General features: G+C 48.1%; 2 protein-coding genes across 5 annotated transcripts in view; one reads left to right on the top strand and one right to left on the bottom strand.

Annotated features, from left to right (window-relative positions):
• Nucleotides 1–283: 283 nt before the first annotated feature.
• Nucleotides 284–3,596, top strand: LOC106750193 (polymerase delta-interacting protein 3-like). 2 transcript variants are annotated; one of them, XM_014630343.1, is made up of 7 exons: nucleotides 284–447; nucleotides 878–1,296; nucleotides 1,705–1,919; nucleotides 2,054–2,109; nucleotides 2,265–2,436; nucleotides 2,500–2,708; nucleotides 3,005–3,596. In XM_014630343.1, the coding sequence occupies exons 1-7, from the start codon at nucleotides 374–376 to the stop codon at nucleotides 3,081–3,083; spliced, it is 1,224 nt and encodes a 407-aa protein (XP_014485829.1). In that variant the 5' UTR covers nucleotides 284–373; the 3' UTR covers nucleotides 3,084–3,596. The 2 variants fall into 2 exon arrangements, with proteins under 2 accessions (XP_014485829.1, XP_014485828.1); XM_014630342.1 differs by having other exon boundaries at nucleotides 2,217–2,436.
• A 1,092-nt stretch (nucleotides 3,597–4,688) lies between these two features.
• LOC106750183 overlaps nucleotides 4,689–17,273 on the bottom strand; it is a 38,912-nt gene continuing 26,327 nt past the window's right edge. For 2 of the 3 annotated variants that reach the window (XM_014630324.1, XM_014630323.1), the window contains exons 2-7: nucleotides 13,723–13,835; nucleotides 12,128–12,276; nucleotides 11,039–11,228; nucleotides 10,217–10,515; nucleotides 9,568–9,733; nucleotides 4,689–7,281 (exon numbers count right to left, since the gene is read on the bottom strand). In XM_014630324.1, coding sequence (XP_014485810.1) covers nucleotides 6,001–7,281; nucleotides 9,568–9,733; nucleotides 10,217–10,515; nucleotides 11,039–11,228; nucleotides 12,128–12,276; nucleotides 13,723–13,835 — 2,198 coding nt within the window. In that variant the 3' untranslated portion in view covers nucleotides 4,689–6,000. Of the gene's footprint in view, nucleotides 7,282–9,567; nucleotides 9,734–10,216; nucleotides 10,516–11,038; nucleotides 11,229–12,127; nucleotides 12,277–13,722; nucleotides 13,836–14,719; nucleotides 15,122–17,273 lie in introns of those variants that run through there. The other variant, XM_014630322.1, reaches the window with a different exon arrangement.

The following is a 17,273-nucleotide window of genomic DNA, read 5'->3' as shown; positions in this document are numbered from 1 at the left end:
AAAGGTTGTAACTTTCGCAATAATGCTAACGAGATCGTTCAAAAAGCACTTTAAAGCTTGAAGTCTCTAGTTCTTAACTACATTAGCTATATTAATGTTGTCGTTAATTTGACGTGTCCTGCAATATTTCCGTCTGTTTCGCAACTCATCGAGAAAGTATCGCGACTGAATCACACGGTGTATACACGGTGTAGCAGTGTAGCTAGATAGGACACTCACGGACTCGGAAATGACTACCGTGAGACAGCGGAGTCCATCAAGCGACGCCTGCGACATACGCAAAGTCGTTGCACGGTAACCGTAACCTGAAATTACAACATTTCGATCTGCTTCGGTGTGTATCCGCGCGGCCGCGCAGGCAGATTGTCACGGTATGGCTGATATGGGCCTAAGTTTAGATGACATAATTAAAAAGTCCAAGTCACCAGGAATGCGAGGCAGAGGAGGGTAAGACTTAACGAGGTTTCGACCGAACAGCCGACCGGACCCCCGCGTTAACGTTATTCTCGCGTCCGAGAGTACCATAACCCCTCGCGATCTTTCCATCCTTTTCCTACGACAGGGAAAATTTTGTCACGTCAGTATATTAAGATCGTTTTGTAGAGAGAAAATCTCTCTCTCGGCCCGTCTTACTCGCGACGATCTCGTCGCCGAGATCGTCGGAAATTGATTCTACTCGAGGGATCAATCACGGATATCGCGGGTGACACGGGACGAGGATCCTCGCCCCCTTTGAATATTTCGTTGATAGTTTGAAAGGCAATCAGATTTGCAAAATGCAGCGTCGATGTTTCGCCGTCAGCGAACGGAGAAACGAAAGCTGAGGGAGATTCGGCGAGTGTCCTGTTTGTTAACTTCTACGTGTGATCTCTCGCAGGATCCGCAGGGGCGTCGGCAGAGGGGCACGGGCAAACGGCTTTATAAGAGGACGCGGCGGCTCGCACATGGTAACAGACGCGCGGTTCAAGATAATCCAGAAGAACCGGGAGAAACTGACCGACGCCAGGGACAAACTAGCGGAGATAGCGAAGCAAAGTGATGCCAGGCTCAAGTTGGACAAGATCCGCGCGTCCCAGTACAAGAAGATAGACGCTCAGCTACCGGGGATATCGCGCAAGACCGGCAGAAACGGCAGGCTTTCGTTGTCGACCAACAAAGCACCAGCTGCGATGTCGCACGTAACAATGCCGCCGAACGTGTCGAACAATTACATACCACAGGTAGTGGTGAGCTACAGGCCGCCTCCCATGTCCGAGCCGCATTACTTGGGCGATATGAACATAGATTACAATGACGGTATGTGAACCGCAAAGAGAGAGAGAGAGAGAGGTGCGATGCTGAAGGTCTGTTTACATGCGTGCAAATATTTCTTCTTACCACAAAGACGACTGTTTTTCACGCTCGGATATTCAAATTCGCGCAGAGATATAATTACGTTGTCTTTTCTTCTAATTTTAACCAACGTCGGGTATAGCTTAAGTTAAAATACGAGAGACATTTTTCACGAGTATCTGCGAGCAAATCTCGAGAATGTGGAATACTTCTTTACGTTCTTTTCGTATTTATTCGTTCCTTTTTTTTTTCCTGACGAATGTCGACGTGTATTCGTCTACTGTGCGAAATCATTTTTGGGAACGCATGGATGCGTAGATCAGATAAGTCTTGATAGAATATCGATCACTTACGGTTGGCTTCTGTTTTCAGATTATTCAATGGAGTCTCCTTCATTGAGGAGAACTGTAAGTAACGAATACGCTCCGACCCCACCGCCCCCACCTCCTGTGTTCAATATCAAGCCGAGTTCTCCTTACACCTGGGTGAAGCCGGCGAGCAGTAACGTAATCAGAATTTCGCCCCGGAAGTCCGACATAGAGAGGGAGCGAGAGAGACAGAGAGATTACAAAATAATGCCTTCAATGGTTGGTAATTTTCGTGCTAAGTAAATAAATCCCTCTATCGGGCGAGATCTTTTCACACACACGCTGTACTCTTTCTCGCGGTCTCTTCTCGGGCCGATCTCGTTCTGTATATTCACCGCTCTCTTCCGTTGTAGAGAAAAACCGCTTCACCTCCATACAAGGAAGACTGGAGCTTCGGTACCAAATCGAGGTAATAATTCGCGGGCAAGTTTTTTTTACCGAGCGAAGTGTATCGTCGCGGAAGTAAAGGAATATTGGCCGGTCGAATGACCCGCGTCTCTTCGCTCCTGCTTGCAGAACGATCTTAGCCGAAGAGACGACGGACTCCAAGTATTATGATTCCAGAAGCCTGCGGGATGTAGGGATCAAGTCGCGCCTGGACTCGTCTCCCAACAAGTCGAGAACCATGGGTGTTCTCTCCCGGCCAAAGACGAGCTCCGGTTCATCGGCGCAACCGGCGGGCTATCGAATCGTAGTGTCTAACTTGCAAGCGAACGTCACGCAAGAGGATATCAAGGTAATTCCGCGATACGAAGAGGCGATCTCCACGCGTCCTCTCTCTTGCTCGCTCGCCTTTTAGGAGCTGTTCGAAGACGTCGGGGAGCTGCTCGTGTCGAGATTAGTGCGTCCAGGCACGGCGGAGGTGATCTACAAGACTCTGAAGGACGCGACCAAGGCGGTCGAGACTTACCACAATCGGCAGCTGGACGGCCATCCTATGAAATGCCTTCTCGTTAATCCACGGCCGAAGAATAATCCAACCGGGCCGGCCGTTCGTCCTCTCACGGAGTAAGCAACCAAGTTCTTCTTTTTTCTTCAGTACGCTACGATGAAAGTGATGATGAATTGGTGATATTCAGGATTCTACCGTAGATTTTATAAAGCGTAGCCTACAATGGACGGTGGGAGTATGTCCGTGAGAAGTAAGAAATTGACCAATCACGTTCGAATATGATTGGTTAATTTCTTATTCTTCTTGTAAATATCTACTGCCCATTGTAGATATATATCAAGTCACCTGTGTTAGAAGTAGCCAAGTTCCTCTCTCTTTCTCTCTCTTCACATCATGATAATCTTCTCTGCAGATCGAGGCGCAGTGTCAGCTCGAGTTATGTACAACCGAGTTTAGGAGCGGTGCATCGCGCGTTATTCGACGATTCTTAATCGTGCGCACCTCTTCGGATATAAATCAATACTGATTTAAATAAAAAGAACGTCATGTATATCTAATGGACCTCCCCTACACACACACACACACACACACACACACACGCACGCATTATAGGTTTAAAAAGAAATTTACGAAACAGAGAGAATATAGGCAAAACTTGACTCGGGGCGACGGGGAACGCAACGACGGCTGTTTGCGTCGCGTGTGACGCTTACGCGTCCCCCCCGGATCTCCAAACTTTAATCGCAATTGCATCAATAAAATTGTACCATTTAACTATACTTCATTCTATAATGAAACGCAGCCAGTACGTTCTGTGTGGATCGACCAACACTAGAACGCTCGCGTATTAGACTGTCATTATTTTTTAGGAACGTTTCTTTCCTTCAACATCTTTTATGTATTTCTTCAATTGTTGCTTCGTTATCTCAGGCGTATGATGTAAACGTTTCCTTTCGTAACAATAATAAATTGTATACATTTATGCAACTGTATGCACAACCTTACCCAACCGACTCTCTCTCTCTCTCTCTCTCTCTCCCTTCCTCTCTCTCTCTCTCTCTCTCTCCCCCCCCGATATATGTTGAAATCTAGAGAGAAACCTGTGCTAAAGAAGCGATCGAAATTGTGTATGATCGCCGGGTGCAAAAATTGCTTCTTGTACATTTAATATATCGAAATAAAGCGTTCGTTCAGCGACTCCCGTCGATGTCTCCTCCAGGCGTACACGATCTCAGCTCTTAAGCGAACGTACACAGATTGCGAATACAATCTGCGAGTGTGCGAGTGTAGTTTCAAGTCTTCGGTCTCACAGTCGTTTTGATCGATGACATGGGAAGCGAGGAAACGTGTGTCCAGAATTCTCACGCCGAACCAAAAAGATACGTGGCCGTAAAATAATGCTCACGAACGATCGAGCATATTTGTTAAATAATATTCCGAGAAATTTTCTTTTATTTTAATAGTCGTCTGATTTAGCGTTAATTGTATTAACAATAAACAACCTTTTAACGATTAATACGCAGCCGTAGTCAATGTGACGGAATCGTGAGGAGAAACAGGCTGAAAAGGAAAGTTCGATGCTAATTTCACAGTTATTCATTCATTGCTTCGGGGAGGAAGCGAAAGGAAAGTTTTCGGGATATTTAAAAAATGTGCTCGATCGATTGAAAGTATCGTTTTATAGGCACATTCCTTGGCGAGAATTTCGGCCATACGTTTTCATCGCTTCCAGCGTCATCAGACAACATGATTGCGGGCGACGGACCGGGAAACTTAATCACTTAATTAAGCATCTCTCTTCTTTTATGTTTCTTTATACTTATATTACCAATCGTATATTTATATTATTATATATCATTATTTATCCATTATTCATTTTATACTTCTTTATATTTCTTATTTATCTATTTTCTTACTCCCTTTTTTTATCTTTATATTTATTATTTATCTATTATTTATCCTACACTTCTTTATATTTCTCTCACGCGAGCGTGAGTCGGTTCTCCAACGGCAAATCCGCTCCGTCCGCAGCGTCCCGGCAGCGCAGCCCCTCCCCGGCGAGTGAGGACGCAGAGAGCGAGAGAAAATGGGCGCGATTCCGAGATATTACGATAAAGAATTTATTTATTTATACATAAAACATGATCACAATATTCATACCTACAAAATACAAAAGCTAATACACACCACGCATGCTGCTGCCGACATGCACTACGAGTCACTCACACCCCCGCGAGAAGGGGAGGGGGGGTGCAGGGGGGTAGTAGGCGTATGTTAATCGAGGAGTGGTAGTAGTACGAGTTTCGGAGAGACGGAAGTTCGTATTTTGACACGGAGAATAAATGGCACATAAATAAGTTTCTCCTCTTCTCCGTAACGACTACGTGACGGGATGGGGCGGGGGGGATGCACCATCATGCAGCGGCATGGCTCAGGCTCGCTGATCGAAGCGCGTCAGCTCCCAAGTCCGATGAGCGGGCAGAAGAGGAAAATGGAAAAGGAGCAAGGAGAAGAAAGGGAAGAGTGACAAAGTACGAGAGTCGCCCGGGATCGAAAAGCTACGATCGTTCGGCAGCGACCAGCGCCTGTGTCGTGCCGCTGCACGTCGTCGATTATTTACAACAAGTACGAAACAATACTGAATTTCACTGCTTTACTTATTCGCTGTATGTGTGCGTGTATTATGTGTGTGTTCGTGTGTGTATGTCTAACGCCCGTGGAGCGATCGTGCCCGTGGCCGCGTTCCGATATCCGCTGCCAATATACGGGAAAGAAATTCGTATCGATTCGAAACTCACATTCTGATATTAAGCAAGAATATATAATCTATAAAATATACGAAGACAAACTTGCTCCCACGCGAAGAAATTCCACGGTGCTATTCAAGAATATATATATATATATAATTAATTATATATATATATATATATATATATATATATAATTCTCACGAATGGAGAGGAAAAATGTCGAACAGAAAGAACGATGTCCTGAAGAATCGTAAATATCGTTCTTCTTCGTGTCCGATATCTTTCCCTCTCGATTCATAAAACTTATCTTCAAACAACGAAAACATGACATTTCTCGCGGAACAATATCTCCATTCTTCCGCTCTCTTCGAGAGAGCAATTTTTACCTTCGCACGAGAGATCATACATTTTTACTTATATACAAGATCACGAGTTCTCACACCAATTGTTTTCACTGAGAGTATCTGTGTAAAAGAGCAGAATGAGAATTGAAGGTCCGAGCCTCTGGACGAATCACAGTCGAACGTGAAGAGAACGATCTCAAGGCTCAGAGCTTGGTTGAATTCTCACTGTGGAACCCGAATACTGGCAGGATCCTCTATCGGTACCGACAACGAACGTCGACGCGAGGTCAGCTGCTTCCTCCCAAGTGGCCGACTTAGCTCCTGCGATGGTGATGGTGATTGTTGGCTTTGGGCTTGTTCGGCGTGCGGAGCACCTCCGCGTAGGACATCTCCAGGCGCTTCAGTCGGGCCACCTCCTCCGACGCGGTGCTAGGCTTGTACTCGCCGCCGTATTCGCTATAGTTGTTGCGCTGTTGCTGCTGCTGCTCGTTCGCGCCCCGCCCGTAGCCGTGTTGCTGCCTCCTGTCCCTGAAGCGCGAGTACACGTGGTGCTGGCCGTTCCACATTCCGCCGGCCGCGTCCTGATCGGCGACGGCGGCGGCGTTGAACGGCTTGTACCTTCGGCGACCGTTCGCCCGAGGCGGCACGAATTTCGGGTTAGTCGTGGGGACGACGTCCGGCGTCGTCGGCCGGTCGTTGCAGTGCGCCGCCTTCTTCGCGGCGTTCTTCCTCACGGAGGGCTTCTTGCGGACGTGCACGTTGATGGACAGGTAGTCGAGCCCGTGATGGGCCGCCGTCTGTGACGACGGGTTCGCTGTTTTAGGCTTGTTCTCGTGCTTGTTGTTGGCCGGGCTGGCGGGTTGCACCCGGAACACCGGCTCCGAGACGACGGACGACACGACGGAAGACATTACGCTCTGATTGTCGTCGGTCGCGGTCTCGCTGTGCGGATCCTCCTGAATCGCCGGCCCGTCGCTCGTCGTCGTCGACTCGTCCAGCAGCGGCAGCTTCTCACCCTCGTCCTTCGCCTCGGCCGCCCGCTTCAGCACGCTGAAGATCTCGCTGAAGAGCTGCCGGTACTCGGGCGTCTTGCGGAATCTGCTCTCGAACGGGCTGTTGTCGTCGTATATGCTGAACTTGCAGTCCTCGCCGTCGGCGATCGAGCAGAGGAAGGAGCCCGGCCTGCCGTCGGTCTGGGTCGCCTTGTTGCTCGTCTCGTCCGAGAAACCGGAGGACGAGGTCTCCGCCTCGGAGAAGTCCGCCGTCGGCGTGGCCGAGAAGCTCTTCTTGCCGGGCGGGACGACGGCGACCTCCGCCTTGGCGGCGCGCCCCGCGCTCTTGCCCGCCGACTCCTCCGCGACCTCCGCCGTCGCCTCCGTGCCGCCGGAGGCGGCGACGGGGCAGAAGTTGTTGAACTCCCCGGACATCTCGAGCTCCTCCTGCAACGACATGCACGGCGCGGCGGCGTCCCTGCGACGGGGCTGACAGTGTCGCTGCACCTCCAGCAAGGCCTGATACTTCTCCACCAGGACCCGGTACGGGTTGGCGCTGTTCAGCTCGTCGTTCGTACCTTCGCTCTTGCCGCCTGCCGTCTCCTGTGTGGGCAGGCAATTAACGTGTGTGCAAATTGGCTACCGTGCAATGCGTCGTGTTTTTTTTTTTTGCGCACCAGCGCCGATTTCTCGCAGCGTTTACGTGTTCTTGGATTCTATGAATGGAAAAAGTACACCGGCGTGTTATCGCCGTGTGCGTGCGTGCGTGTGTACGTGATGTGAGTGTTCTATATTCTAGTTTGTCTTCAATTCAATTCTCTTTTCTCTTCCGTCTTGCGATCGATCGGGGAAATTCATTTGTACGAGGAAAGCGATCTCTCGGCCCTCTCTTGAATTTTCCCAACCAGAGTTACCCCCGCGACTTGGTGCCGAAACTGAGAAAAAGATTTCTTCAGATTTAATCAGTCTTACCGCATCCAGTAAACACGACTATTCAACGAATATGTATCTTTATCTTAAATAAAAAATTTGTCTAAGACGAAAGATAATTTTCTTATAAAGGCACAGCGTTCTTTCGGTCAAATAATAGAGTTTTCTCGAATGAGACGATAAAATTTTCACTCGAGCGAATAATATTTCGTATATGTTGTTTCTGCGAAACAAACTTCAGTCAGATAAATAGAAATATTAAATCTAAGGAAAGGTCTTTTTCTCTGCGTACCTGGGCTTGATACATATATGTATAATGCTTGCGTTATATTAGTTAATCGTTAGTGATCGTGTTAGTGTATTATGGTATGCACGAGACGTTGCGCAGACACGTTGTGCACACAGCTGGAAGCAGACGGGCGGGAGGAGCCGAGCCAGATTTATAGGATGTCAAAAACTGCACAACAAGAGATTTCCGTGAGAAAACGTGTTTTATTTGGGATCTTATAAATCTGGCACTTACATTGGTACAAAGTAAATTCGGACAAAGAGAGAATAATTCGACTAGACACAGAGTAATTTGCGAAATCACAAGGGCTCTCAGCTTTCATGCTTAAATGAACGCTCAATTCGAGCGACGACGACGACTATGTAAATAATAATAATGTACGGAACAGCGGCGATTTATAGAAGCACACAAGTATTTACATCTACCGTAACATCGTGCTCTCGACTCATCGGCGCAGTATTCTTTGGATGCATCCATCGATTAAATTTGCCACGACAATGCGCCCCGCTATAATATGAGATAAGCGCGCGCGGAGCCGCGAGATTCGAGCAACTCGCTCCAACACCACTAATTTTTCTAAATCCGTTTCTTTACTCGCGATATGTACACAATGTCGTAGTTCCATGATCGGTCGTTAATTTTTACGCGCGTGAATAAAAATGACGATAAATCATATAGATAAAACGAATCAATATCATCGGATTAAAAGAGAAAAACAATAACACTACTCGTATCAACTACGTATATGTANTATATATATATATATATATATATATATATATATATATACACACACACACATATATATATATATATACTAATAGGCAAACGACAGAAAAAAAAGAAGAAGAACCAAGATCCGTGTAACAAAGATTAATAATCCTCAACAACATATTTTTCTGCGTACCCCCCCCAACCCCCCCGTGAAGAGAGAACCACATCGCCACCCCTGGTTAATAAAAATCTGCGCATCTCGTCACGTACAGCATGCTGGATTAAAGCGAAGACGATCGCGACACGCCGCGCGCGAAGCATGCAGAGAGCCGCCTCCGGGAGGGACTAAAGCATCTTTAGCTTCTGACGCAGCACAGGCAGCAAGACTTTCCGGAAGTTGAGCAACGGTATTCGGTATAAGGGAGCGAGCGCTATCGGGAGGGCGCAACGGATTCTCCGGCCGACTGCGCCGAGAAAATAAAACGACAACAACAACGGCACTTTCCACATACAAGTGAATATCCTCCGCAACAGCGAACTACACCGTTTACGTTCGGTCTTTGGCTTGGAAGCTTTTGCAAACTTTGTCGTTTCCTAAGGCAGATAAAAGAGTGATTACACAGTGTGTGTGTGTGTGTGTATGTGTATGTATGCGAGCCGGCTCGTGCGCGCGTTCGGGGATTCGTCGTTCCTCTCGCGAGGCACGATTGATCTCCGAGAGAGAGAGAGAGAGAGAGAAAGAGAGAGAAGCGACCACGTTGCAAAAGCAACTCGAGCAGAACGAAAGAAAAAAAAGGAAACAGCAAGACTCGATTCGTGCAGACACAGACGTAAACTAGTCGACTAGACGGCGCAATTTGACTAAAACTTGACCAGCGGCTTGCAAAAGAATGCGCACCGGACCGAACATTGCGCGCGTTCATCGGAAGAAAGGAGGGAGGGAGGGAGGGGAATACCTGCTGCTGCGCTATTATCGGCTCGGAGTCCCGCTGATTGTTCTCGCCGATCAGCGACTCGGCCATGCTGATGTCGTCGTACTCCTCCTGGTCCAGCATGATCGAGAGCTCATCGTGCGTCCTCGTGTCCATGCCGCGCAGGCAACGCCCGCACAACTGACCTCGTCTGCGAAAAGAGATTTCATTCCTCGTCACTCGGTCGTCGGGATTCGATCGACACGCGAATCGACGACGACGATCGACGGCGAATTTCGCGCCTTACGGAAATCGGAACGGAATTACGGAGCGCAGTTTCACCACCGATGTCCATTTCCGTACGCCGACGCGAATGCGAATGGATCTCCGAGCGCGCGTTTTCTATCTATTTAAATATATTTAAATCATCGTGGAAGATTGACGAAGATTCTACTACGATTCCCGAGCCGTCAATCCGCCGTCCTACTCTGTCGGCGAATCCATATTGTATTTTTGCCGCCGGCGAAATTTACAGCAGACACTGCGCAAAATCTGCTTCCGCGGAGTTGACTGTGGAATTTTTCGATCGACGCGTATAAAACGAGTTATCTACGTTCGAAAAGAGAAATAGAGAGAGAGAGGAAGAAAAAAAATACACAGAGGAGTAAGAGGAAGGCGAACTTCTTACACGTACCTGACCTCCTCCAGAGTACTGATCTCGTCCTGGAGATTCTTCACGTCTTGCGCTTTGTTACGCCACACCGTTAACTGTTCTTCCAGCGCGCTGTTCTCCTGCAACAGGCTCGTCAGCTGCTGACTGAGTTCAGACACCTTCATCTGCTCCCTGACCCTCTGACTACGAGCGTCCTGCAGTTGCCTCAGCAGTTCGTTCATTTCCTCGTCGCTCGCCACGCTGCTCATTGTCGTGGCCTGCCGGACGCTAGTATCCGTTGTTGTCTCCTGGAAGGACTTCGGCGAACCTGGGGCAGCTCTCTGATGAAGAAAGGAGAAAGCGCGCGCGGTCGAGTTAATTCTCTGGGTCATGAAGTGCACACTGAGCGAAAAGTAGTTTGGTATTTACGACCATGATTGTTCACAGTGGACAAATTATAATCGGGGGTAATCATTTCCATAATAAACTATTTGTGCTGATAATAATAATAATTATTATATATATATATATCTACTGTTTCGTTAGAACGACAAGAAGATGCAGTTGGCGCCGGAAATGATTATAATTCTAACAAGATCACCATTTTCGCGGTAAATGTCACCGTATATGAGCGTAAGCGATGATAATCTTACATAATACCCTACACGTAAAGCTACTACTCTTCCGCTGGGACAACAAAGAGGCGCAGTTGGTAAGAAAAATGAGCGTATAATTTTCGCGAAATTGGCCATCGTTTTCTCCCTCAATGACGGCGGCCTGAAGGAGGACACGTCGACCGTGTCGCAAGAATCGGATGAACGAGGCATGCGCGTCACATCGTGATAAAATTATCAGCGTGTTCACCTGCTGTACGCTGCCACCTTGCGTAACCGAGGCCTTCCAACCGCTGTCCTGCTGTTGCGCGTTGTTCCGGGACGGACTGGCGGCTTGCTGCTGCTGTCGCAGGAGAGCCTCGCGTTGCTGCGTCAACTCGTCGATCTTCTTCTGCAGCTCCTCGCACTTCACTTCCAAACTTTCGATGGTCATGCATTGGCTGCGTCGGGACGCGTCGGGGGGGCGGGAGGGCGGGCAAAGATCGTTGCGGGATTATTAGTGCAATTATTGCGAAACACACAGATCGCGGCGCAACGCATCAAGTACGTCGATCCGTCGGCAACGGTACGGTTAACAATAACGAGATAGGCTTGTTATCGCGGCCGATCGCATCAGCAGATTAGGTCCAGGTGTTACATACGGCGGGGGAGGAGGGAGGGGAGAATAATACCGAATAACTACTTTCCATAAACTCTAATTGTGCCGGGGCGATAATGAATTATGAATTTAGAAAGGTGAGCTCGCGCGCAGAACGAAACGGTTCACACGGCCGACACGAAGCTAATGAGAGATGTAATAACTGAACTCTCTCGGTGCTCTAACGTTCTGCAAACGTTTCCCGCGAAACGTACGTGATGGAACATCGGGTCTTGCAGCGGGCGATTTCAGAGTTCGTCCCGTTTTATAGTAATCGGTTCTCCGCTGGGAAATCCGAGAATCTCCACGGCCGCGCGGGGTCGAAAAAGATTAGTATCAATTTGTGTTCTTCTCACGTGTGAATGAGAATATATAATCTTGAATGAAGATAAAACTTGCTCTCATATACGAAGAAATTCTATATAATTCTGTATGTTATTATATGTTGTTCGAGAATAATTGACAAAGAAAAAGATTGGATACAGAAAGAATATCCACCATTGGTTTCTACGTACTTATTTGGAGAGTGAAAAAACGGGACGAACTTTTCCGCATCGAGCCGATATATCTCGAACGGGTGTTTCCGTCGTTTCCTCCCACGAACGAATGCACGAATACGAAAGCATCGCGCCGAAAGAGCGGACGTTCCCCGGAACGTCTCCGCGAGAGACGAGGGGAGGAGGAACGTGGCGCCGCGTTTACCTTTTGATCAGTTTCTTGTCGCTCGTGTTCTCGATCACCAGGCGATGATTCGCGCGTTCCAGATCTTGCACGCTGACCTCCAGCTGCTCGTAGATCTTCAGCCGTGAGTTGTTCACCTCCCTCAGCGCGGCGGTCTGCTTTTTCATGTACTGCGGAATGAACGACACGTGCGCTTATTCGTCGGACCGCGCGGATTACGAGCAGTGAGCTTTGAGTGTACTTCATCGCGTCGCGATTATTGCGATGCTAATTTCTTTACAATGCAACAACACGTTGGCCATCGTTTATTCAATGTCGCGCGTTACGTAAAGATATCGCGTACGGGAAAGAGATTAAAAATATCCAAATTCAACACTTGTATTTTCTCATGTATAAGCAAGAATATATAAATCTGATATGAAAATAAAACTTGCTCGCACATGAATAAATCGGTTATGGTTCCATTTGAAATGTCATATTTTTGTTATTCAAGGATAACTTTTATGAAACGGGCCTAAGAATTGTCAGTCAGTTTGAATATCCTTTTCTCTTTTCCATTTAATATTTCTTCCTCTCAATTCACAAAAATTATTCTTGAATAACATGAATATATATTTTCTGCCGGTACTACATGGGATTTTATTTATGTAAGAGCAAGATTTTATCTTCAACTATATTATATATTTTTGCTCATATACATGAGAATGTGAGTCTCAAAGTGATATTTTTTGTGTGTAGAAACTAGACAGAAAAGAAGGATCGGTAGAATTAACATGCGACAATGAACAAACGCTGAACGTGTTTTGGTTGAAGGGGTTTCTGGTTCTTACGAACGAATTTCGTTCGCAAGAAATCCCATCGTCTTCAAGGCAAACATTCGGTTTGTTCATCATCACGTTAATTTACAGGCGATATTTTTCTCCGCGCGATGATAATGAAATTATCGGGATAACGCCAATCGAGCGATTACTACTACTACCAGGATAATTATCAATATTCAAGCTGTCCCGCGTCGATGATTCGCGAGAATTTCATCGGATTATTGCAAGATACAAAGACACTGCACGGGAGAGGAAGATCTTGTTAGAACAGCAAATTGTTTGTTAATATAGTGACGGCAAAATAAGTTTGTTTGGTTAGCGGGAAGATGTGTTAAAAGCATTAATTGCTATTTGCCAGATATATGGACAGCAAAATAATCTGATTACGCCAATTAAATCTTATCGCTGTCGCAACGACGTTTTGCTTTGCGATAGCAAAATTATTTTATCCGTGTAACACATTTCTCTACTGTCACCATTTTAACAAACGATTTGCTGTTCCAACGAAACTTGTTCTCCCCGTGTGGGTCGTGTGTGAAACAAGTGATTTCGGATTTTCCGGTGAGCGACGAGACGCTTGTATCTTTATCTCGTTAATAATCTTGAATCAATGAAAAAACGTGAAAACACTCCGTTTTAGATAATCTTTCACCGTTTCTCGCGTGCATTGTTTACGCGAAGTAAAGAAAAAAAAAACGCATGCACGGAAAAGGGAAAAAGTCTCGCTCCTCAGCCGAAAAATCCAAAATTTTCATGCAAATCCAAAAGGTATCACAAGATATGTAACATAGTAACCTCGATTTCCTGCGCCTGTTCCTCCACGGTGGATTGGTGCAGCTTGATGATGTTCTCCAGCTCCTTGTTCCGTTCCAACAGAGTCTTGCCGAGTTCCGCCGCCAATTGCAGATCTGCACAGAACGCAGAGAGCCATATTTGTTACACGGGCATTTTTTTTCTTCCCCCTATCTTCGTACAAATCATACGAAGCGTATTCTCTCGTACCGATTATCACTCTTACTTCAATCTATCGAAATCTCGCGTTGAATCGAACCGGTGCGTCGCGAGAGACGGACAAACGAACGCGAAGGAGGCGAGGGGAAAGAGGGAAGAAGTGCGCGGAGACTATACGCGCGCTACAGGTCGTTGCTTTCCGAGGCATTGGGACGACGCTCCGGTTCGCAGCGCGGCACTCCCTTCTGACACCGGCTAGGGCCAAGGACCTTGGTGGTGTGGCAAACGACCGGGAGCTACCGTTTGCTCGGTTTCACGGCGAACCGAGAGAAGAAGAGAAGCTCGCGGGGATCCATGTTCAAGGATGCGTTAACTCGCGCGCAGCGACGGACGCGACGCGGGGAAGCGTCGCCGCGTCGAGGCGGTAGTGGATTCAAGATCGAGGAGAACTCGCGCGCGCAGAAGTCGGTAAACATAGAGTTTTTTTTCGTTTTTTTTTTTATCGAGAGGGAAGTGCGAAAGGTGCTCTCTTAGTTAGCGATCGCCGATTACGTCCTCTCCTCTTGCCCCTCCTGATATTATCACTTTGGCTCATCCGAGTTCCACCATTCGGGACACATCATCACCGCACGATTCATTCTCGTCCGAGCGACGACGACAATTGCGTTCTCCACGACTCGGAGCTGTGCCGAGGAGATGCGCCCTTCTCGCTCGCAATGGGACAATTTCACTGCGTCCGTGCAATGTTCGGATGATCGCACTATCCACCGATCCGTGGCCACTTGGTTGTCACGGTCGTTAATTATCCCGGAGTCGCTACAGATCCGCCTTCCTCCCGTACCTTCGGGACCTTGAAGACACGCGAGCTCGATGGAATAATCCCAGCCGTCCAGAGAGTTCATCTGTGTCTGCGGGTCCCAGACAACGTCCACGCTCCGCCCGCTCATGGTGTGTGGATGGGTCGTCGTCGTCGTCCTCCTCCTCGTCGACCTCTTCGAGCACCACCACCACCACCAGCACCGGAGAAGCTTTAAATGTCGCGCCGGCGATTAGCAGAGATCGCTGCGTTCTCTCGGCCAGGAGTCAGGACGGGTTTATCGACCACAACCGGTTCCTTCGGAGGCGGCCGGTCTTCTGCGGATCGCTAGGTAGCCGACCCAAACGTCGTCGTCGTCGTCGTGCGCCCGTCGCGCGAGCGGTAATCCAACTCCCTCCTTCTCTTCGCGCGTCTCCCCCCATCCCCGTCGTTCTCTCTCTCCGGGGCCCCTGCTGCTCTGCAACGTTCCTCTTGATCTCCGTCTCTCCCCGGCACCGTCGCCGGCACCGGGTGTCCCACCTAGCTGTACCGGAGTCACTTTCCAGGAGCGGTCCCGAATTTCGGACGGTCTGTGCGATAACCCCTGAGCGGCGTAATTTCAGGCTTACTGGCCTCCGGCAGAAGGAGCATCGGTGCCGAAACGATCGCGAACGAGGTTCGTTCCCCGAAGATTCCGGAAACCGCGCGAAAAGTGATCGTATCACAAGGGTGACGACGATCGACGATCGGCTGGGATTTATTAGTCGTCCGGTCTTCCCAGAAGGATTACCGGGCGAGAAACAAGGGGTCCGAGATTTCTGCACGTGGATGGCGTCGGAACGAGAAAACGCAAGGTCGAAACTCCTGCAAGACTTTTGGCAAATTAAAAGGACATGTTTTCACAAAATGACACTTGTGTTCGGTCGGGCATGCACTGAGAGAAAAATATAGTTATTTTCGGGGACAATAGTATCCTTTCTTTCCATTTTAACCATAAAAATAGTCGAGAGAACTATTTTTCTGGTAAATGTTACCATAGTATTAATGACGATAACTTTACGTGCATGTTCCCCATTGCTATTTTCGTGGTTAAAATAAAAAAAAAAAAGAATATCATTGTTCCCAAAAATAATTATGTTCGTCGCAACCATCGACTTGCTGTAATCGGTACTGGTCAGCGAACGAAAGCAGAGGAGTATCGATGCATATTCGCTTGACCGGATGGGTAAAAATCCCTCCCCTTCTCTCGATGTGAGGGTGAGATGCGCCTCTTAGCGCGTTAGCACGCGCGAGCACAGGTACTCTCACTCCGGGCTTCTCTTCCTTTCCCTTCTGTCTCTTCTCTACGTGGGGCTCTCGTCTCCGTCTTCGCGGGATGCTCTAACGCTCATAAGAGAAGGTGTCCCACTTCCGAGTCTATCGTCGCGCAGCCTTCCCACGGAGAGAAATGGGGGCTGTAGGTTGACAGAGGGAAGGGTGATCTGACATGAGCGAACGAGTGAGCGGCTCGAAAACAAAAAAAAATCTGTTCACGTGCCGAGAATTTCACGTTTCCGCGATAATCGGGATCCCTTATCGCGGGAGGAGAGAGGAAACGTCGACAACCGAGACCCCCGACGGAAGTGGCTCGAAGGATGATGATGATCGAGGATGACGCGCGCGCATCCCGCAACCGAGATTCCAGTTGTCATCCTCTCCTTTCCCATTCGTTTTCAGGCATGTAATATTAATTAATTAGAGTGCGCGGTTCTACCTCGATCGTGGATGATGGCGATTAAGACGCGCCGCCGTTGCGTATTAATGTTGTCGTTAGTTACGTTACGTTGATAGTTCCACCGGGGGACCTTGATCCACTTGTGGAGTGTAATGGCGGAATGCGACGCTCGGCAAATGCACGCTCTCGCGATACACGAGAGAGAGAGAGAGAGAATGCGTACGGAAAAAGAAACCAATTTTTCGCTGGAACAGCGAACGTTTGTCAATATAGTGACGCCGAGAAAAATTGGTTTGGACAGCAGAAAGATTTGTTAAAAGTATTAATTGTCCATACATCCAGCGAATAACAATTGATACTTTTAACAAATCTTTCTGCTGTCCAAATTTTGTGCTGTCTAAACAATTTTTGGTGCCGTTACAATATCGACAAGCATTTGCTGGAACAGCAAAACTTGTTTTCCCCGTGTGTCTTTTCGATCGAGTCGACTTGCCGACTGAAATGACCGGTTATGGCCCTCAAATACCTAATTATTCATGCGCGCGCTTCTCCCTTCTCCTCCCCCGGACGGAGCTACTATCGCTCCCGAGGAATCCGAGTGCGATACCGCGGACTTTCGCTGCAAGCCGACTTCCGAAAAAACCGTCGGGAACCGACCTAGTACCCTCATTACTCGTGTAATCACGGCATTATCGTGCCGTGTATATCGCGGACAGCCGTAACGATCGACGAGCCACAAATCAAATTCTACCCTTTCGCGCTGGCTCACCGTTACGCCGACGTAATGACACAGCCGACGGTAAACCATCCGTGCGACGCGACATGTAGACAAGGTTTAGTCAATCCTTGTGTTCTGTTAATCCTTGAAAAAACTATGTCAGCGTA

The sequence above is a fragment of the Dinoponera quadriceps genome, unplaced genomic scaffold (genome assembly GCF_001313825.1).
Source record: "Dinoponera quadriceps isolate SergipeBrazil2010 unplaced genomic scaffold, ASM131382v1 scaffold5109, whole genome shotgun sequence".
In the NCBI taxonomy this organism is placed as follows: domain Eukaryota; kingdom Metazoa; phylum Arthropoda; class Insecta; order Hymenoptera; family Formicidae; genus Dinoponera; species Dinoponera quadriceps.
The sequence above is the reverse complement of the archived record's forward strand: the minus strand, read 5'-3'. Positions and strand labels throughout refer to the sequence as shown.